At 42.6% G+C, this 22,592-nt stretch overlaps 1 protein-coding gene across 2 annotated transcripts; it reads right to left on the bottom strand.

The window, feature by feature from the left end:
• Nucleotides 1–319: 319 nt before the first annotated feature.
• Nucleotides 320–21,068, bottom strand: C1qtnf3 (C1q and TNF related 3). Of its 2 annotated transcripts, none has more exons than XM_036207345.1 (6): nucleotides 20,705–21,068; nucleotides 15,261–15,372; nucleotides 12,462–12,616; nucleotides 7,817–7,946; nucleotides 3,718–3,817; nucleotides 320–513 (listed from the first exon to the last, which is right to left on the bottom strand). In XM_036207345.1, the coding sequence occupies exons 1-6, from the start codon at nucleotides 21,008–21,010 to the stop codon at nucleotides 354–356; spliced, it is 963 nt and encodes a 320-aa protein (XP_036063238.1). In that variant the 5' UTR covers nucleotides 21,011–21,068; the 3' UTR covers nucleotides 320–353. The 2 variants fall into 2 exon arrangements, with proteins under 2 accessions (XP_036063238.1, XP_036063239.1); XM_036207346.1 differs by having other exon boundaries at nucleotides 20,927–21,068.
• Between the last annotated feature and the right edge of the window lie 1,524 nt (nucleotides 21,069–22,592).

Raw genomic sequence — 22,592 nt, 5'->3', positions numbered from 1 at the left:
ATACTACATTGAAACAGAGCACCAAAACTCTATGCACATGCCTCCTTTGAGGTGAACACTTATTTCCAGCCTGTGTCAGGTGACAATTCCTTCAGACATGTAGGGAAGAGTGAAGAAGATGCTGAGTATTTCCCAAGGTCATCTGGGAAGGTTACCTTGGGGTCTATTCTTCTGAGCCTCTGAAGCATCCAACATGGTTGGTGTACCAGTAGAACAAGTAGCAGAGTGACCAATATAACAGTTAAATAGTCCATATAGGACCCCCAATTCCACATCCCTCCAGTCCTAACAATCCTAGCTCAGCTACAGGTCTCCCCCAAAGTGGAGCTTTTGGAGCTATCCTATCCTTCCTGTCACTTAGTTTCAAAGAGCAGGAAGCCTGCGAAGGTGGAGAAGCGCTGGTGGTCCCCGTGGAGGGCACCGTTGCCCATTCTCAGCCAGACTTCATCCCCCTTTGCCAGCTTCAGCACTGCGTGGTTGCTGGAGGTGTCTGATTTCCCCTTCGTTTCATAGCTGGAAAGAAGGAGAGGGATGCACCACTTAGTCTTTGCCATGCAGACCCACATCCTGAGCATATTCTATCCCCACGTCCCATGCTTTAGGTGCCGTCGTGTGTTAAGTTCTCTAAATGGCATCCAAGTGGAAATAGCATGAACCACTTCTGGAACTGTCCAATAAAACATCCTCCTTTCTTGCCTCTAGAATATCAACAACAATTACTGCAATGGCCTTGAAAGCCATTTGTAAATAGCTGTAAATTCAAAAATTCTTGAAGATTACTATGTAGAAGAGAGCTTTCTTACTCCCACACAGACTGGAAACATACACCTGGAATTATCTTACCAAACCTCCCTGGACTGTTAGATGAGGAAGAAAGAAAGTTCTACGATATTTGAACCTTTACATAGAGTCCTTTTTTTTTTAAATGTGATGATATTTTATTTGTGCTCTAATAAACAAAAGCTTGCCTAGAGATCAGAGGAAAAAAACAAGGATTTTAAGTAAACACAAAAGTTAAGCAATGTTAGCACACACCTTTAATCCTATCACTTGGCAGGCAGGAATCTCTCTGGATCTCTGAGTTAAAGGCCACACTGGAAACAGCCAGGTGTGGTGGCACACACCTTAAATTCCAACACTAGCTAACCATGGAGGTCTGTGCAGACAGACAGGAATTGACAGAGCTGGGCAGGAAGAGGAAGTGATGTAGCTGGATAGAAAGAGCAAATCAGATGGCAGAACAGCAAGGCGTATAGGTGTGGGTAGACAGAAAGCTGTGGCTCTCCCTATCCCTCTGATCTCTCTCGGGCTTTCACCCCTATATTTGGCTCTGTAATTTTTATTTAATAAGACCGTTTAGAATTTTGTTTACAACAATGGTTTATTTTCTTTTTGTCAATCTGGAATTTGGTATTCAAGGAAGGTAACTGTCAACAACCAAAATGAAAATATACTTGATAACAGCTGAGCAGGAGGCAAAGTGTAAATAAATACTGTGAGCTGAAAAGATAAAGACTGATATGTGGTGGACTGAATGAGAATGGCCCCTCTAGGTTCATGTGTTTGAATACCTAGTCCCCAGTTGGTGGACTGTTTCATTTAGGAAGGATTAGGATGTGTGTGGCCTTGTTGAAAGAGGCGTGTCATGGGGAGGAGGGTCTTTGAGGTTTCTAAAGCTCATGACAAACCCAATCAGTCTCATAAACCCAATCAATCTCATATTCCTATATTCCCTCCCTCTCTCCTGCCAATTTATGGATCAGGATGTTAGCTCTCAGCTACTGCTCCTGCACCATGCCTGCTGCCGTCCATGCTCTTCAAGGACTTAGCCTCTGAAACTGTAAGCAAGCCCTCAGTTAAATACTTTATTTTATAAGTTGCCCTGGTCATGGTGTCCCCTTACAGCAAATAGAACAGTGACTAAGACACCATGTTATGCTTGGAAGATATTTAGAAAAAGCATGGTAACGTAGACCTGGTATGCACACACCACCTAAGACAAAGGATTCCAGAGAGGTAAATACTCTGCAGATGTTAGATGTTTCTTTTAAAAGATGAGTTTGGAGAAGAACAGGCATACTTGAAAGATGAATAGAGTCTAGACAATTAGCACTCTAACAAGGTTGAAAAACAAACAAACAAACAAACAGAAAGGTGCTTTTATAACTGTAAGAACTGGGACAAAGATGATGTGTTCCCTTTAGGAACTTTCACTCAGAGTCATACTCTACTTATCTCATAGAAAATGTTGCCTTTCTAACCAAACCTACTATTTAAAATGTCTCTTGGTAATAATGACTGCATTTAGAAAATGGCAAAACAATGAAGAGTCACAAAGGTAACAGGCTAACTGTCCAGGAAAGGTACTGGCTATGATTCCCTAACACGTCACTGACGGAGCAAACAGAGCAAGAGCCTTCTATGTCTGCAGAAGCCATTGCCAAAGACTCAGCCTGGGTTAGAAAGACTTGGGCTATTTGACTTTGTTCTCAGATTTCTGCCGGTAGGAAGTGGAGCATGAGAAAGCCCTCGGACAGAAAGAGCTACTTACTCTTTGCATATGACCATGGAGAAAAGGAGACAAAGAAGACCCTTCAAAGGATAGACTCAGAGGCCAAAGGGAAAACCAGCTGAGGGTTGACTCATGACAAGGACTATTCATCTCTGAGTTCTGGGTTTGAACTGGTGTCGGCTGTCTCCCACAAAGACCAAGACAGAGAAGTGTGTCCCAAAGGAAGGAGGAAGAGCTGGGTGGATATTTGGAAATCAGGAGCCTGGAGAGAGCTGGCTGTTCACCAGAATTCATTCTCTCCTTGTTCTGGATTTGATAGAAAATGTCCCCCACCAGCTCATGTGTTTAAAGACTAGGGGAGCTAAGAGAATGCTTTTGGAGGTTGTGGAATCCTTGGAAGGTAGATCTAACTGGAGAAAGTAGGTTATAACAGTATTCCCTTGAGTGCACATTGTCTCTGGATTCTCCTACTTGGCTTTCCCTGTTCCTGGGCCACTGAGGTATGAGGAGCCCTGCCACACACAGCTCCTACAAGGAGCTCTTTCTTGCTGTCCCTGCAGTGATGGGCTCAATCAGCCCTCCCTTAAGTAGTGTCTTTGCAGGTGATGGTCACAGAGATGAGGAAAAGGGGTGAGTGCCTTCCTGCCCAGGAACTGGACTAGTTTTTTGCTGCCCTCAGGTTGGTTAGGTAGGGCTGGCAACAGTGATTAAATTATCTGAATGCCAAATAGAAATGTTCACAGTTTGTTCTTCCTTCCTCCTGACTCTGGAAATGACCGGGACCAGTGAGAATTTAGAAGTCAGTTTTATGATGTCTACGCTGCTTCATCAGGCGGCATCCCTAAAAACAAAACCAGAAACAAAACAGCAGGAACTGGAGGCTGTGAAGACTACTAATAGTGCCAGGCTTCAGGCGAAGTGGGGAGGGGGGTCGGGAAGCAGAAGAAACCAGGTAGAAAGGGAAATAATGAGTTACGGAAAGGATCTGGGTTGTGATTATGAGGAGTGCTGCTGGTGATTTGCCCAAGGTCTCTTATCTACTTGATAAGTTCATTACTGTTCTTCCCAAACAGGCATGATATCCTGACCAGCTGGGGGATTCTCATGGAGAACAGAACTGCCATTAGGCTCTTCCCCGTCCGTGGACTTCCTCAGTTCAAGTGATGGCAGCACTCTCGAGACCTGTGATTGATGACATCACGTACCTGTACATGCTGAAGACTGTGTTGCCGTTGTGCATAAGGTACACGTACACTTCCTCCACATCCTCATGCTTCATCATGCTGAAGGTGAAGAAGTACACACCTGGAAAGGACAAGGATTTACTCATGTACTCATACATCGAAGATGAGTCAAGTGATTCCACACACAGCTTGGGTGTATTCTGTGTATTGTGTAGTTTCGTGGCCTGTTTATATGACTATACTTTCGTCTGCTTGTCTTAAAAGTGCTTTGATTTTTTGTTTGTTTGTTTGTTTTTATTTTTTCAAGACAGGGTTTCTCAGTGTAACCATCCTGGCTGTCCTGGAACTTGCTTTATAAACTAGGCTGCCCTCGAACTCACTGAGATCTGCCTGCCTCTGCCTCCCCAGTGCTGGGATTAAAGGAGTGCATCATCACACCCAGTGCTTTCATTATTTTTAACTCATCGTGTTTCCTATTTATATTTAGGAAGATTATAAAATCATTAAGAAAACTAGCCAAACATGAAATTAAAATGGACAACTACATTCCCCAAATGTAGCCAAGTATCAGAGCATAAGTAAATGTTCCATAGTTCTAAAGAAACCATTCAGGTCATTTCTCATGTGACCTACTGTTAATCAGTAAAATAATATTTAAATAAAAAATTCAACTTTAATTCAGCCTCAACACTTTGTATATTCTTACAGATTTCCATATTTCACATTTTGAACTACTAGCTATACAAAGAAAAAAACAGAAATATCTACACAAAAAAACCCTAAAAAAGCAATGGGCCATTCATGTTTCTTTTCTATAAAGATAGCAGCTCTGAAAATCCTTCTAATTTGAGTCACAGAAAAACAATTATGCTTTGTTACATGTAGGGGGTGCATATTTGATGTCAGTCAGTGATGCCCATTCAAATACCTAGAGACTGACTTATAGGTAGAAAAAAAGCAAAGACAGATGAAAATTAAAGGATTTCAAGAGATAGTTTGTATATGTCTAGTGTTTTACATTTTATAGGATTTCATTTTACACACACATAACAATTTTCAGTGCCTCCAGAAAATAGATTTATAATCGAAATGACAGAAAACACAGTAGTCTTCCTTTAAACATGATGATACTATAAATAAAACTCGATTGCAGAAACACTGTAGACGAAGCAGACTAAGAAAGCAGATGGTAAATAATGAGACTCTTAGAATTAGAATTGCAGAAGTGACCTGTGCCACATGCATATGGGACTCTCTCCAAGGAAATGTTAGGAAACACACTTGTGCTCTGGTTCACAGACCTTTGTGTTGTAACTGCCAAGGTGGGAAAGATGGTCATCAGTTGGTAATCACTGGTGAGGTTAAAAAATAAACAGGAAGTATAAGAATTCAAATTATAATTATTATCATCAGAATGGAGTCCAGACAAGAGAGCTCAAAAATCATTTAACTATGAAGTCATTGAACTCAGGGGGCCATTGACCCAGGACAGCCAGGCACGTGTCTATGGCACAGATCATGGTTTGCAAAAATTGTTACAGGAAACTTAAAGCCCTCAGAGAAAAATCACAAAGTGATACTGACTGAAGTGTGATAAAAAGATTCTCTCTTTGGTTGCATGTGTTAGGCCATTTCTTACTTAAACAGAGTGAAATAAACCAATGCACACGTTAAAAGCAAGTGTGTAAGTTTAACATGGCCACTACATTCAGTGGAATATTTTTTTCCTATTTATACCATGGAGGGTAACAAGGAAAGAAAACTGAAAAACTGTCAAACCTACACAAAACTAGGACACTGAAGAAAATCAATACGCTTCAAGTATGTAAAGGTGCTGCCCAAAGCAGCAGGAAGCTGGAGAGGGCTTCTGGGAGCAGCAGAAAATAGATCTCAACCCTACCAGGAAAAATCTACTCCCTAATGGAGAAAGGCCACTCTCAAGTGCTGAAAGACAGTACTGGGATCAGCTCTAAAGGGGCAGTTTGCTAGGAAAAAAAAAAAGAGAGAGAGAGAGAGAGAATGCAGAGTGTTTCTGTAGTGGCTGACAACAGGATTTGCCAGTAATAACCAGGTTCCTGAAAGCCAGGGAGCTTCAATGCTGGCTCAAGTCTTTCTCAGGATGTATGGGGGCACAGGGGTGTGGGGGGAACAGGAACCATGGCCTTACAGGAGAAAAACACAGAGCAGCCCCCCTGAAGAACCTTGTTATACCCTGTTCTGTTGGTATCCCTGGGAGACCTGCTCTTTTCTGAAGGGAAATGGAGGGGCAATGGATCTGGGGGAGGTGGGGAGGGGGATATTGGGGAAGTAGAGGGAGGAAACTGCATTTGGGATATATTGTATGAGAAAAGAAGAAATGCAAAGAAAAAAAAATCAGTCTCCTGGCAGCGAGAAGAGGCATTGAAATGTCACACGTTCAAGGTTGCCTGGGTTCTTTCCCAACAATCTCCTACAAAAAGCTGATCTAGGAGAAGCCAGTCCACTCAGTCATCAGCGGCTTTTTAAAAGTGGAAAGAACAGCAAGAATTATCCAGTGGATGACTAGTACTGAAAGGACATGTTACCCTATACCAGATGGAATATATCACCAAACATGTCACCATCCTGAGCTGTAGATATACCAATAAAGCAAATGGTGCTATTCTAAAGCAGAATTCAAGAACTGTGGTAGAAATAGCCAGTCCAGAGAAGGAACCCAAAGCTGGGGCATTGGGAAATCCTGGTTATATTAATTATTTTACCAGTAGTTGTCACCAAATCCCTGACAAGAAGCCGTTCAAAGGGAAGAAAGGGTAATTCCAGCTCATTTTTATTCCCCATGTTAAGAGGAATGCAGTTATCATGGCAGAGAAATGGTGCCATCATCAATATGACATGTGACTCACTGCCTCTGCAGCCAGCAAGCAGAGGACAGACAGGACATGGGGCCAGACTCAAAACCCAAATTTTGGCCTTGGTGACCTACTCCCTCCTACAACTTCCACCACGCATTTCCACCTCCTAAAGGTTCCACGGCCTTGCAAAACACAGTGCCACCGTCTGAGGACCATGTGTTCAAACACGACCTTACAGGGGACATTTCATGTTCACCCTCCACACTCTGCCTCAGGCCTCCACAGGCTCATGGCTGTCTCACAATACAAAAATGCATTCATTTCTGTTTTTAAAATCTCCATTGTTTGTAACAGTCCCAACTCTGATCACAAATGCCAAGCATTCTCTCCTGAGAATCATTCTCTTAACTGTGGGTCTCTGCACAGGTCAAATCCAGATTGCATACTTCCAACAGAATGACATGGAGTAAACATTCCCATTCTAAAAGGGAGGCACAGGAGCAAAACCGACTAGGGCAAGCACCAACCCTACAGCTCCCAGTCTGGATCTGGGGTCCGTGGGAGAATTATCTGGCCTTGAAGGGCTTTGGCTGCCCTACCCTTCCATCTCAGCCACCTGTACCAAGCATACATGGCTTCTCTCTTAGGGCACATCCACTCTATGATGGCAAGTTTCCTTGCTGGAAAGCCCCAACTTCTGTTGAAAGTCATCTCCAACATTTTGTTGAAAGTCATTCCCAACTTTTGTTGAAAGCATCTCCAACATTCTAGAGACTCCATTGCAACTTCACAGCTTCATGAAGCAGCCCCTCCGGTCCTCTTTGTAGGGGCTCTGACCTTGCACACATCAGATGGTCTCTGAGGCTCTCTGGAGCCTTGGTACCAGACTGCAAAAGACTCCATGACCTGTTGAATCTGCCAGCATTAATGTCTGCGAAACCAATACCATGAGAATGCTGCTGCCAACTTCTACAGCCAGCTCAAAATAGAGTCTGGCCCGCCTTGCATCACTGCTGTACAAGCCTCTAGGTGCCTTGGAGGCTGAGCCTGGGAAAACATCATTTTCTTTCCTCTGTTCTTCTCTCCCTTCTTTATTCTCATCCATCCGCCTTCCCACCTCCCCTCCTGCCTCTCTGTCTTTCATTCATTCTCCCTTTCCTTCCTGTGCTTCTTCTTTTTCCTTTCTTCTCCCCCTTTCCTCTCCCTTCCATCCCCCTCTCTTCTTCTTTCCCTCTCCCGGCTCCCTTTCTCTTTAATGGCTTCACTCATCCATGTTTACATCTCACCTGATACAGGGGCCCCAAATCTACCAGTCATGACATCAAAGAAGTTTCCGATGTTGGTCTCCACACTGCTGAAGATAATGCCACTGTTCTGATTGCTGAAATGAGTTGCTAGAGAAGCCATGAACGCAATCTAAGGAGAAAGCGGGGGTCAGTCCAAATCTGTCTTAAAGAAAAACACTCTTATACAGGTAATTTTATTGCAATGTTATTTGTGATGGAAAGTTTGAATATAAATAGCAAACAATAGATTAAGAAGTGAATAAACTATAATAATTTAATGTGTTTTATGCCATATAGATACTAACCTGCATTAACAGTTTCTAAACGTATTTCAAAAACTACTAGTCCTTAAAGGATACTTTTTTAAATATTAAAATTCTATTATCAAGTAAAACTGGAAAAATTTGGATGAAGTTCTCAGGCTGTAGTATTAGATGCATGTTTGTAGATTATATTATTAGAGAAACTGACAATAGAACAACTTCTTACTTTTGTTCACCTGGGGAAATATCTTTTCATGCATTAATTAAAAAGTAGGCAACACTTGGCCGGGCGGCAGTGGTGCATGTCTTTAATCCCAGCCCTCTCAGAGACAAAGGCAGAGGCAGAGGCAGGCGGATCTCTGTGAGTTTCAGGCCAGAGCAAGTTTCAGGATCTACAGAGCAAGATCCAGGACAGGCACCAAAGCTACACAGAGAAACCCTCTCTCGAAAAAAACAAACTCAAAAAAGTAGGCAACCCAGGATTATTGTGACTTACTATCGGACTTTGTTAAGTGTACCTATGTAAGTGGAGTTATTCTGTAGTCAGCCTGAGAAAAGCATCCTTGAGAATACCCATAAGCGGCTAGCAAGATGGCTGAGCAGGTAAAGGTACTTGCTGTTAGGCCTGATGACCTGAATTTGATCCCCAGGAGCCACATGGCGGACAAAGAGAACCAACTCCCCAAAACTTATCCTGTCCTATTTATTTTTACAGTGAAAGGGTCTTGTAAGAATCATCTTTAAAAGGCAAAAGAGAGGTTTGTGCTACCAAAAATATAGACAAAGTGGTTAAATAAAATCATAAATCTGTTTGATGATTGGAAAAGCAAATTTTCTAAGCATAATTTTGCATAAAATAAATATCAAGTAAACTGGGACCAGAAAATTCGAAAGCCAGAGAATCAGTTACTGTGAGCAGCCCCACCTGTAACGTATGACTAATCCCTTGTGTTTAGGAAACCTTGAGGGCCTCAATTCAATCCATAAACATGAGCGAGAACAGTTACTCTAAGAAACCTGTTCCCTGCTCCAACCGAGAGATCCTGTGGATTGGGGGATTATCTGTCTATTTGGGTCCTGTTTTAGTTAGGTTTCTATTGCTATGAAGAGACACCATGACCATGGCACCCCTCATAAAGGAACACATTTAATTAGGGTAGCTTGCTTACAGTTTCAGAGGTTCAGTCCACTATCATCATGGCAGGGAGCATGCAGGCAGACATGGTACTGGCTACATCTGGATCAGACGGCAACAGGAAGTAGACTGTTGCATAAGGCTTGGTTTGGGCGTATATCTGCCCACCCCCATAGTGACATACTTCCTCCAACAAGGCCATACCCACTCCAACAAAGCCACACCTCCAAATAGTACCACTCTCTATGAGTTTATGGGTGCCAATTTCATTCAAACTACCACAGGTCCTAAGATAGGAGACTGAGTCTGAGCTTAAATATGAACCTCAAATTTCTGTGTCCCTTAAGTTGAGAATGAGGCATCATTATTGCTCCTTTATGGCTCCTGCCATTGTTGCTGTTAGTAGTACTCTAAAACTAGAATTTGAATAATTAAGAGAGTGTTAGAACAACTCTGTCTATCAAGAAATGGTTTTACTCAGTAACGCTATTGGAGGAGATTTGAAAGTCAATGACAATCCTTTGAAAATAAACAGTAGGAGTGAGAATAATAAATTCTTTAATATGTAATGGATGTTAATTCCCCTTCTTCATGAACTTTTTAAATTAAATTTTAAATTTTAAAATTAAAATATGATTTCATCATTCTCCCCTGACCTCTAAAATTCATGGCCTCTTTTTTTATTGTTTTGTTGTTATTGTTTGTTTGCCTTTTGAGACAGGATTTCTCTGTGTAACAGCCTTAGCTGTCCTAGAACTCAGCTTTGTATTGAGTTGGCTTTGAACTCACAGAGATCAGCCTGCCTCTGCCTCCTGAGTGCTGGGATTAAAGGCGTGTGCCACCAAGCCTGAGCTTGTGGCCTCTTCTTAAAAAATTAGTGTTGTTACTTATATAAATGCACAAATACATAAATATGACCCGCTGAGTCCATTTAGTGTTGCATATATGCATATATAAATATAAACACATATAAGTATATATACATATATGCACATGCATGCACACACACAGGCAGAGACACACACAGACATATAAGTTTTCAGGACTGAGCACTTGGTATGGGATTGTTGTGGAATAATGCTTTTGTATACTGGTTCAATAAAACGCTGATTGGCCAGTAGCCAGGCAGGAAGTATAGGTGGGATAAGCAGACAAGGAGAATTCTGAGAAGAGGAAGGCTGAGTCAGGAATCACCAGCCAGACACAGAGGAAGCAAGATGACAAGGCAGAACTGAGAAAAGGTACCAAGCCACGTGTCTAAACATAGATAAGAATTGTGGGTTAATTTAAATGTAAGAGCTAGTCAGTAATAAGCCTGAGCTAATGGCTGATCAGTTATAATTAATACAAGCTTCTGAGTGATTTGGGGAGCTTGGTAGGACCGAAAAACCTTCGGGCTTCATGGGATAACCAATTAGGGGGCTCATCCCTGAAGAACACTACATCTCCTCTCTCAGTGGTTAATCGCCTGTAGCTCTTTGTTTAGAAGTGGAGCCTAAGAGATTCATTCCTCCCATCCATGTTAGCATGTCTCTTGGTGTTGTTCAGACAGCCATGGTTGGAGTTTCGAGAGTGCCTCATTCCTGTCATTGCTAAGGAGATGATCTCACAGCTCTTCCTGGTCCTCCAGCTCTACCAAAGTCCTCCTCTGCTGTGATGTCCCCTGAGCCTTCACTGTGTGGGTTGTGTAGTAGCTGTATCAGCTGGGGCTGGCCACCTAATAATCAGTTGTTCTCTACATTTTGACCAGTTGTTTTCAAAAACTTCTGAAGTCTTCCATAAAGCATGTGAAAGCATCATCCCAAATGATAGTATTTGTCATGTTAGGGTAAAACAATTAACAGACAAAATTTAATGATTGCTCAGGTGTTCCCCATTGAACTGCCTGTTCTATGAAAAGACCATCTATATGTTCTGTGTTGCTAGTTTTCATATATCTCTAGACCGTCATAGAAAATGCTTTAGCTTAGCTAGATGGCCTCCTACCCTACTTGTTAATTTTTATTGGCACATGAATCCCATCATACTGAAATTACTAAACAGCATTCATTACAAGTTACCTCCAAACCCCACAAGAATCAGTTCTAATAACACACAGGACATCTTATTTTACACTTAAAAAACAGGAGCCCAGGAGAATGATGCAATGTACCCAAGAGTAAACATCATGACATTTGCCCAAATAAATAGCAGTTTCCTCTGATCTTTCAAGCAAGAATGGCTTTGTATACCAGTTCTCAAAATGTCTCTTCTGTTTACAGAATTTTCTCCCAAATACTTAATTTTAACCACAAATTGCTCTTTAAGGAAGACACATTAACCAGATACAACCTTTACAACAACAAAAAACCCTAGTTTACTGTGTGAATATAGATGTCTTCTAGGAGAATCCATTTTTAAATATTAACAAAAAACTAAGCTAGACTTAATAATTTTTCTGAGTGACCTAACCTCAATATTTACAAATTTTAGATGTTATAAGAAAAATTATGAAGATGAGTTAAAAAAAACAAAGAATGCATCCAACTATAAATGAGTTATGACCATATAAATGGATTTTAAAGCTTCATAATCTGATCTAGCCAATTGAATAACTCAAAAAAATAAAATGTCTCTAGTGAAAAGAAGACTCTGTTGTAAAAAGTTTAAATAAAAATTGAACTATATGGGGCTGGGGAGATGGCTCAGTGGTTAAGAGCACTGACTGCTCTTCCATAGGACCCAAGTTCAATTTCTAGCACCCACATAGCAGCAACTGTGTGTAACTCCAGTTCCAGGAGACCCAACACCCTCATACAGATGTACACACAGGCAAAACACACGACATAAATAAACTATAAAAAAATTGAACTATACAATCTGATTTAAGAAAAACAATGTTAATATACATACATGAAATTTCACTACATAATGTGACAAATTAGCAAATAAAATATAAGTAGATGCTTAACCCTTCCATTTATATGTTTAAATGTTTTGGAGCAACTTGTTTAAAACCCTCATATTTATGGCTGTTTGGTCCTATGAGGGACTCAGAGTTCACGCTCGATAAATACCCTTTCCTAAGAATGTTCTCAAAGCTATGTTTGAGATGTTTGCGATGCAGATGTCCTGCCATGTCAATGAGCAACGTGAAACTGAGATTTCAAGATGAGTGAAGGCTAGTTTACTGGAGCCTTTTGGTCCCTGGTCCCGAATGTTCAGGCAGCGTTAGAAGTCCCCCGGAGATGTGCAGAGGGTGGTTTACCTGCAGCTCTGGTGGCACACCTGGGTAGCCCTTCTCTCCTTTGGGGCCATGCTGCCCCCGCTCCCCTCGAGGCCCCAGATCTCCTTTGTCTCCTTTCTCACCTTTGGCCCCTTCATGGCCAGTGGCTCCGTTATTTCCATTGTTTCCATGGTTTCCTTTAAAAATCAGAAATCATATGAGAAAAGTGATTCACTCCTACCACAGTGTATTTTTAGACAAACACAGCTCCTGCCTTCAAAAATATCCAAACTCAGTTGTAAAAGGAGAACATTAAACAACCCTGACCACAGCCCTTTAAAGCGCATCACATGAGCTCTCATTTACTGGGCTCTGAAACAGATGCCAAGACTCCCAAGCATGCTTTTCTGTAAAGCAAGGAATGAAAGAAAGACTTGCAGAAGACCCACCATCACATTATTATTAAAAGCAGATGAGACCAACAGTCAAAATACCCAGCAGTGCTTGAATGGCTAGATTTTATCAATGGTACATTTTATTACATTATGTATTCATTAAAAGATTTTAAATGATCAATGTTACAGTAAACATCAGTGATACTTTTATTTAAGGTTTTAAATAAATAGGGAAGGCATAGCACTATTTCAGTTCGAATCAGTATATATTTATATAGTATATCCATAGGGAATAAAAAACTAATTCTAGTTATTATCTACAGTTATTTATAGTTTTTTCTGATTGGATGAAACATGGGTGATTTTGTGTTGTTCTATATGTTTTTCCATCTCCTTCAAATCTTCCACCAAAGACTTGAAGCAATTTTGTAACTAGGAGAAAAATTCATACAGTAACATAACTTTTCAAATCAAGAGTCAAGTAGTAAATGCAAAGGTTCTCTTCTCTGCTCAGACCAATTCTGCACCCATTTCTTATTTTCATCTTGGCTAACTTCAGGCTCTTGTGCATTTTACTTGTATGTTATCTTGGACAGGGCACTAAGTCAGGCTTGCAATGCTCTCAGACCAATGAGCTTTGACTATTGGGTTAAAGTGTTCTGTTACAAAGGTACTTTCTAATGGGAAACACTGAACCAAAGCCAGTGTGCCCTGTAACCTCAGAGGAGGTCACCAGGACTAGAGATCCTTTGTTTCCTATCATTGGCCCTGTGAATGGATGCCTTTGATGGACAGACAATGACATAGGCTTAAACATAGGATAGGGTTTGGGGTTGGTTTTTGTTTGTTTGTTGTTTGTTGTTGTTGTTTTTCATTATAAATTTGGTTTCACATGAGAGGTACAAAAGAGTTAATTCAGTTTTTTGTTTGTTTTTTTGTTTTTTTGAGACAAATTTAGACAGGGTTTCTCTGTAGCTTTGGAGCCTGTCCTGGACTAGCTCTGTAGACCAGGCTGGCCTCGAACTCACAGAGATCCACCTGCCTCTGCCTCTGCATGCGCCACCACCACCTGGCCCTGATTCAGTTTTGATAATTATTAACGTCAATGGGGGAAAGTCCAGGAACACAAATAGACTTCTTTCAGAAGGAACTCCTCATGGGTGGGGGCAAGTAGAAAGGCCTGACCTTTGCCCACCCAGTTCATTATAGTTACCTCTAATAGAGTGACCCTGAACCTAAGCAGCTGGAACAATAGAACACAAGTTGTCCATGGAACTAGAGCAGTGGTTCTCAACCTGTGGGCCATGACCCCTCTGAGGGTTGAAAACTTTTCACAGGGGTCACCTAAAACCACCAGAAATATCCAATATTTATAGTATGATTTGTAACTGTAGCAAAAATAGTTACAAAGTAGCAATGAAAATAATTTTATGGTTGGGTGGCCTTATAGCATGAGGGACTGTGTTAAAGGTCACAGTATTAAGAAGGTTGAGAACCACTGGTCTAGAGGGATCTGATGAGTTCAAGAACATTCACTTTCCTGTTGTATGTTGCTAGAGCCCAAAATATATCCATGAGTTCAAGGGAGGCGTGGGAATCAACTAGAAACAACAAAGATTGGTGAAATTAAAAATTAAAAAAAAAAAAGCCTAAGCCTAAAATGATGCAGAAAGTGGATGGCAGAGCGAAATCCAGCAAGCTTTCCTTTCTACCTGCCTCCCTTAATATATTTTAAGAAAGTTATCACGTGTTATGTAAAGTACACTATGGCAGAAATACTGGTTGCTGTGTTTTAGATAAATGTCTCCCCAAAGCCCATATGTTAGAGGCTTGTTCCTCATGGAAAGTGATGTAAACTCCAAGTGGTGTGGTCTAGGTAGAGGTTAGAGGCTACTGAGGACATTTGGTCTGAAGGAGGTTGTAGGAACCTGGTCTTCTCTGGTCTCTCACTTCCTAGCTATCATGAGGAGAGTGACTTTGAGCCACCACGGATACCCCATCATGAGATAGTGCCTCACTACAGGCCCATTAAGTAGTCTCAGCCAGCCATGGAAGAAACTTCCAGAACCATGAACAACAGAAACCTCTTCTCTGTGTAAGTTGGTTATCTCAGGAATTTGCAACAGTAGAGAAGGTGACTAGTACATAGGTACTAAGATGGGTCTCAATTCTCAGTAAGGGACTCTCCACAGGCTAATGAAGAACCGCCCCTTCTTTGAGTCTCAGTGGGCATGCCTGAAGCGTCTTGGATTCTCAGAGTAGTGTAGAGAATCAACGCTATAGAGTAGTGTTCCACTTGACCTGACCTAATGAACCCAACTCCCCTGCCAAGTTCTTTATCTTTGCATTTCCCATGCATGCGCAGTATGTGTCAACCTGGAGTTTGCTCTTGGCTTGTTATTGACAGCCTGTTATTGAAATTGCAGTGCAAACTGTGTGTCCTTACCCGGAATGCCAGGAGGGCCTGGAGGCCCAGGAGGGCCCTGGTAACCACGGAATCCATAATCTCCATGACAACACTTGCTGCAGTCTGGGGGCAGTCCTCCGGTTTGTGGAGACTTGAAGAGGAGGGAAAAAAGAAACTTTAGGTAAGGATATTTGAGAGCACTGAAGAACTTTATAACTTCCTGTGGCCTTCACCCTTAGATAAGTTTACCATCACTCACAGTCACATCAGAAAAGATAGTGTGGGACACGAGGAATATCTGTGGCATGGGTGCTTGGGAGGAGTTAAGGCGAGTGAGTGATCCAAGGAAAGGCAACAGGAATTCCATGCAGTTGTGTCTTGGGGTAGTGTGAGAGCTGGCCTGTGCAGACAACAGGGGTAGTCTTGGACAAGCCTATGATAGCAAAAAAGACTCTCCCTCAAAAGAGAACCCAGAAGCCTCTTCTCTCTCAATACCCAGAAGTCTCAAGTACAGTTAGACTACAGTAACCCTCAAAGCTAACCACCACCAACTTCACATAGTTACCAAACACCACACTCCTGATGATGACTTAAAGGTCTTAGGAACCCTGTAACCCCACCTTCTCAAACCTCTAAAGCATACAAATCATTGAGGAAACAAAGCATTCTTTAGTCTGTACATTTACTTATTTTCAAATTTAAAAGTAGAAATACAGTTATTATAAACAACAGCTGTTTTGAGATATACCTGTTCATCCTTGTTGAATGACTAGTTAACATATGCATTACCTCACTTCCTTTCCTGTGATGAATACGTTCAAACTCTGCTCTGTTGGCAGTTTTCAAGAATTCAATATGTTGTGTTAACTGCATTCATCCAATTGATTTTTATTATTTGCACCTTGAGCAACTTTAACTTTGTTATAAGTATTTAACATTTCACACATTCTTCTTCTAAATTTAAATCTTACTGTGTGAACTAATATTTAATGAGCACAAATGGGCACCACATATGCTCACCTGTGACTTCCAATAGAATTCTTATTTGTACAAAGATGACATTCTAAAGTGTATTCTTGCTGTGAAGGACCTGAAGACCTAGTGAGCTGGCTGGTGGGAGAATCACAACTTGGGAGATCTGGATCCTCATCTGCGCTGGCAACTCGCCTTCTAATTGTGTCATGCAAAATACTTGTGGAAACTTTCCTAGACCCCAGTTATATTCAACAGTTTTGAAAACAGCACATTGTTGCTAAGGGCTTCATTGTAAAAAGAAAAGGAGGGGGGATGGAGTGGACAGAACAGAGGACAAAGACGGGGCACGAGGCAGGGAAGGAAGAAGAGGAGGAATGTAGCACTCCAGTTTTCTCTGCCCCCAGACCTCCTCCAAGGAGAAAACTGGAAGAAGGCTTCCCATGACTACACATCTACACCTTACTTGTATTGGTTGGTCTCATAGGCTTCATCTCAGTCCTTCCTTCTCCCTAAAGTTTTTCTTAAAACTATTGAGGTAGTAGCCCATCCTGGTCCAAGCCTTCTGTTGCCACAGCTCAGAACCCAGTGTTGAAGGATCAAGAGATAGATCCTGGAAATAATTCTTAGTTCTGAGTCTTCCAAGCCCAACCACAGACAGGTATACATTCATATTGGCCAAGTAAAAACATAAACTAATACACTTGGTCGGAGATGAAGACACTTGGAGATCAAACACCACAGCCAACTCCACCTACCACACATCTGAGAAGTGTGTTCATCGTCTCCTGGTATCCTTTGCTAATGTGAAATACAGGAATAAACCCTAGGAATCTAGAGTTTTGCCAATGAAGGGTTTCATGGAATGGGGGGGGGGAGGAAATTCCTTGTGTAAGGACAGAATGGAAATACTGGAATGTTTAGGACTGTTAGAATAATCACTACCCTGGAACCAGTGTCCCTGCTCAGTTCTGTGTGGCCTTAGAAAGTCACCATTCCCAGACATCAGTCTGAGTTAGCCCTGAATTTCCTTTCTAGTTCTAAGAATGCAAGCAAAGATACTATTATGTCTAACTTTCACTAATAATTGAAAGACCTTTAACTTTTTGAAATTTTAAACAATTTTATTGCATTTCTTTCTTTCTTGTACGTGTAGGATGTAATGTGACACACATGTGGCCCTCAGAGGACACACTTTGTGGGTCCTGGGAATCCAGTTTAGGTCATCAGGCTTGACAACAAGCGCCATTGCCTGCTTGAGCCAGCTCAGACAAGAGATAGCCCTGATACTTGCGTTTGTAAATGTCTATATCTGAACACAAGGAAGTGGTGTGTCTTAGTATCCAAGCTGACAGGCATAAGCGGTGCATGGTCAAGCTATCTGGGGTAACTCCAGGAGCACAGAGCCGCCATCAGTGCAACAGACAGACTCCTGGTTCTCCTAGTTGAGTGCCTCCCAGGAACCCTGCTATGATGTTTCATCACATGTTCATCCCTCTGGCCTTGTCTTTCAAGGTCTAGTTCAGAGAAACAAAGACAGTGCAGCAACTAAGGAGGGAGGGACGAGGGGAGGGAGGGAGGGAGGGAGGGAGGGAGGGAGGGAGGGAATACATTGGGTATATTTGTTAGTGGAAGGTGTGTGCTCATGAGTGTGCATGTATGCGGGGACCGGAGATCACTGTTGGTACCCTTCTTCCACCAGTATTTTATAAGTCAGAATCACTGAATCTGAAGCTCTTGCATTAGCTAGGCAGGCTAGTCAGTGAACTTCAGGGATCTGCCAGTCTCAGCAGACCCCCGTCCCACCGCAGCACTGGGTTACAGTGTCCAGCCACACCTGGCTTTTTAGGTGAGTGCTGGGAATCTCCTCAGGCCCAGTGCTTGCATAGCGGGCTGACTGAGTCATTTCCCCGGGCCTCTCTTGAGGCTTTGGACGGACTCTGAAGTTGGACAGGATATGATTTAGACATTTTATTCTCACTAAGGAAAAATTTGCATATGGGAAGTCACTATCCACAGCCTCTCAAGTTTATCATATTCCTTCCGAAATTGGGTAGTTATGCACTGGAAGCATGCAATTGAGCAGCTGAAAAAAAGTGGGGTGTCTGCAAGACAAGCTCCACCCATCTGGCAGAACTGAGTTCTACTATTAATGATGGAGAAAAAGAATCCACAATTCTTTTCTTGGAGAAACAAGATGGGGGGGGGAAGGAAGAGGGATGAGGCTTTAGTGAAGAAAGTGCCAGGAAAGGAGGATGTAGATGTGCAGACTCTTCCAGGTCCAGTCCACCACGGACTCCATCGCCAGCTCCCTTCCTGGTACGCAGATCTTACTACATCACCGCCGTGCTATCACAGACAGAACTTTCAGGAGCAGAGTGTAGTCTAGACTCCTTCACGAGGTGAGGGTCCAACCCTGGCAGACACTCAGATCATCCACAGTCTCCTCCAACAGCACAGGGCCCCAGCCACACCCAGCTGCTCCTGGGCTCCATCAGTTCTCAGTGTGGCACAGGTTTTTGTCTAGTACTCTTTGAACCTCTGATGTGCACAACAATCTTTTTTTTTTTTTTTATCTCTTCTCTTTGCTTTTTTTTTAAGGCCCAGTAACTAACACTATTCTTTTTTCCCCAAGTTTTCTTTGTACATTGACCTTGTTGACCACACAGAATTTAATCAAACTTAATAATTTAACAAAAAAGACTGGTTGGATATGAGTGTGAAGTTCAATGATTGTCATAATGAAAGCTGTTGCTTTGTATACTAATTTTAAAACTTAATAAAAAAATTAAAAACAAATAAAAAGATTGAAAAATGAATGAATGAATGAATGAATGAATGAACGAACAAATAAACACAGACAATATTTTGTTCCTAATAGAGCACTTCAGAGTGGCTTGGTGATAGAGGCTTGGGTGTGTTTTGGGTCTCAGTCCCCATCCTACAGCTTGAAAAAGTCACAGCAGGGAAGTGCTTGGGGAGGAATTGATGGGGAAAAGGAGAATCAGCATAAAGAAGAGGATGGGGGGAGTAGGAGGAGAAGGAAGAACTTTGAGTGACCCTAAATTCTGTCTGTGCATCATCGGTACCCCACTTGTAGAGGAATGGTACCAAAAGCTTCCAGGATGTTCCTGGCTGGGTCTTTATCTGAAGATGCTTCGGGAATCCAGGGCTAGACTAGGATGTGAGGTAGAGCAAAACTATATTGGGATTTCAGTGGCCTGGTTGGTGTTGTTGCTAGGAAATAATCTAAGACAGCCTATAGTACCCCACTGGTCCCTAGGAAAGATGCCATCCATCAAGATGGACTAGACACAAATTAAATGAGGATGAAGGTCATTAAAAAGTTAGATGAAGACCCTTGAAGCAAGCATCTTTAGACAGAAGACAGTCTCTGAAAGAGACATTCTTTTTGCACACCCCTCTTGACAAAGCCCCACAGAGCGACTTGGGAACTGCACTGTGTGGTCCGGTTACGTGTCTCAAGCTTATTCCAGTTCTGCTGCTTACTCTGTGTGGGATCCCAGTCTGACCACAGAACCAGAAAATCAACCAAGACTTGGTGGTGGTGGAGGTGGGGGGCAGGGTTGCTTAGATGGCGGCCATGTGAAAAGAAGCTCCAGGAACGTTACAAAGCCTCCAGTCCATGGTTCTTGTGGTGACATACACTGCTTCAAAGATCATGGAGTCCAAAGGACCCTCCTCTCCTCTCTATCTAACTTTATTTATCATTTTTCATGCTTGGGCTCTAAGTACAACGAAGTTTCTCCCTGCTTTTGATGAAACTGATGTTTGCTGATTTGTAGTTAACTATGCCAAATACCTTACTCATTCCTACGTTACCAAAAAGACTTAAAGAAATGTCCTCCAATGCTGAACTTTTGCCCCAACAAATAAATCAAGTTCTGTCATTAGGAGACTGAGTTATTCAATAGCTTGTAATTTAAATATGTAATCTTTTGTTTTGTTTCTTTTCCTTTTAATGAGTTAATTTGTTAAGAAGAAAATGTCTAAACAAGAAGGCTTAGCAACCTCAATTGCTACAAAACAAACAAAACTAGAGGGAAATTTTGCAGCAAGTTCACAAACCAAAGTAAAGCAAGCTTAACTGTTTTTTGGCAGAGGCAAAGGGCAGCTTCTCCCTGCTGGGGAGGATTAAAAGGAGCCCAGTTCTCTTGGGATCAACAAATAATTATCTCCAGCAATGCATCTATCCACATGGGTCAGCCTTTCTCCATCAACAGAGCAATCAAAATAACAACAGTAATAAAGTCCCAACACAAAAGGAAGCTGACTCCTCCAGCTCCCCATTCTGATGGGACAGTGCCACTCTGTCCCAGCACATCGTGCCAGCAACTAGGAGTCCCTGCTGGATCCCAGAACAACCCCAGAGACACCCACAAACAGCAGCAATGCTCATGCAGTGCTGGTCTTAAGAACCATGGTTAAAACAACAGCAACATCAGTCATTCAAGTTTGCAAAGAAATCCTTAGGAGAGAATTCCGAGTACCTGGCCCCAGAATGGGTTGATCTGGGCTAGGTCCTCTACCTCAGGGTCTGGAAGCTCATCTGGTCTCATGGGTTTTAGGTCTGTAGAAGTGTTATTATCCACAGTCCCAGTTTTAGGGTGGCTCCGCTCTCTCACTTTCTCCCTCCTGGAGCCGCTACGACCAGTCTGCTGGTGGTGGCTCTGCACTATCCTGGCCACCGCGTTATTAGCTCTTCCGCTCACCTCCATGTATTCATCTTGACACAGGCAAAATGGGAGGAAAAGCAGAGCCAGCAGGTGCCACCAGACGAGCTGCCTCCTGAACATGGCTCACAACAGAGCCACAGAGTCTCTCTGGGAAGCCGATGGGGGCTGTAGGTGCCGTGGTCGCCTCAGGCAAATGCCAGGTCTGGTGATGAGAGCTGCAGCCGGCTGGGTGGTTTTATACTTTGGGTGTGTAATAAATAAGGCTACAGTCATGCCAGAGTGACAGCAGCCCTCCTCCCAGACAGAACAGCCCCCATTCATCACATTCCTGCACCACAGGCAAGACAGTTTGTGTGCACGGCGTCCAGTTGGTGGGGTTCATAAATGTCACACCTTGGCATGCTTTTTTGTGTAAGAAAATGTACACAACCAGCTGGAGACAGAGACTGTGTATCTAGTGGTTCGCTTACATGATTAGACATGGAAAGGCTGTGCATTTGTGGTCTAAAATGACTTTTGGAAAAACCTACCCTTGAGCTTGCCAGGGAATCCAGCTCAACTGTATCAGTTCCTGCAATTACAGCAGGAACCCGTTCAGGTCAACGGAGGGAGGTCTCACTCTGAACAGCACAGATTGCTCTTTCCCACTTTGGGCCACAGCAAGCAGCGCATTCTCTCTTCCAGGGACCAGCAGGAGCCAGCATCGGTTACCTGACAAAGACTGATCACGGGCAAAGGCTGAGTTTGGCTGAGATGTTTCACCATGCTAAACTTTACTTTCTTCTTTGCATCTCTAAAAGCTAACGCTGAACACCAGACGATCTAGGTTCTTGCTAGGTGGAAATACAACCTACTTTCGTGTTAAAAGACATTCTTCTCAGGCTGCTCTCTACCTGTGGAATGTTGCTGAGCTATACCAAGGAAGGGTGGAAAACACCCAACCAAATATACTATTCTGAGGGCTCAAAATCGAGAGAATTATCATTCCTTAAAGTTTCTGTGCTTATACTGATTAAACCAAAGAACAAATAAACACTCCTAACCTCTTTTGTGATAATAAATTTAGAGAATTGATAGTGTTGCCGTTAAAAACTGATTTTTTTTTTTCTTTGAAACAGGGATTCTCTGTGTAGCAGCTCTGGCGGGGCTGGAACTTGCTCTGTGGACCAGGCTAGCCTTGAATCACAGAGATCTGCCTGCCTCTGCCTCCCAAGCACTGGGATGAAAGGCACACATCACCACCCAGCTAAAAATTGCTTCTATTTACAAATCATTCCATTTATTACTCACTGATCAGAAGGTTGTTGGCCCTCCCCCTTGAGACTTGCTGTGATCGTGGGCTCTCAAAGGGCTAGTGTCTGATCTGGATGCTCAAGGGCAGCTATAGAAGACAGTCAAGACAGTTTTCTATAGAGAACCCAGGGTCGCTTACTGAGCAGCCAGAGAAAGTGAGGAAGGGGCTGCCACAGCTGCCCTGTGTCAGCAAAGGGCCTTGAGAACTAAGTGCTGCCTCTGAATGGTGCATGCTACTTTGGCCAATCCATGGCCTGACCGACTGTCTCCAGAACCCACACGGATCCAAAGAAAATGTTGGAGAGCCAGTGATAGAGTTTTCCCATGTCATAAAGCTAGATCACAACAGGGGGCTGGGTGTCATGATTCCTCAGCAGGCAGTTCTCACTTTCTGGACAGAGATACCCCA

The sequence above is a fragment of the Onychomys torridus genome, chromosome 15 (genome assembly GCF_903995425.1).
Source record: "Onychomys torridus chromosome 15, mOncTor1.1, whole genome shotgun sequence".
Lineage (NCBI taxonomy): Eukaryota > Metazoa > Chordata > Mammalia > Rodentia > Cricetidae > Onychomys > Onychomys torridus.
Note: the sequence above shows the minus strand (reverse complement) of the source record. Positions and strands in the feature narration are given on the sequence as shown.

What these genes read in the sequence shown, in the direction of transcription:
- C1qtnf3 (XM_036207345.1), bottom strand. Translation starts at nt 21,010, where the DNA reads ATGTTCAGGAGGCAGCTCGTCTGGTGGCACCTGCTGGCTCTGCTTTTC. An exon ending in TCAACCCATTCTGGGGCCAG is followed by an intron (nt 15,373 to 20,704) that starts GTACTCGGAATT and finishes CTCCTCTTCAAG; the next exon opens with TCTCCACAAACCGGAGGACT. An exon ending in GTGTGCCACCAGAGCTGCAG is followed by an intron (nt 7,947 to 12,461) that starts GTAAACCACCCT and finishes CTTTCTCCTTAG; the next exon opens with ATTGCGTTCATGGCTTCTCT.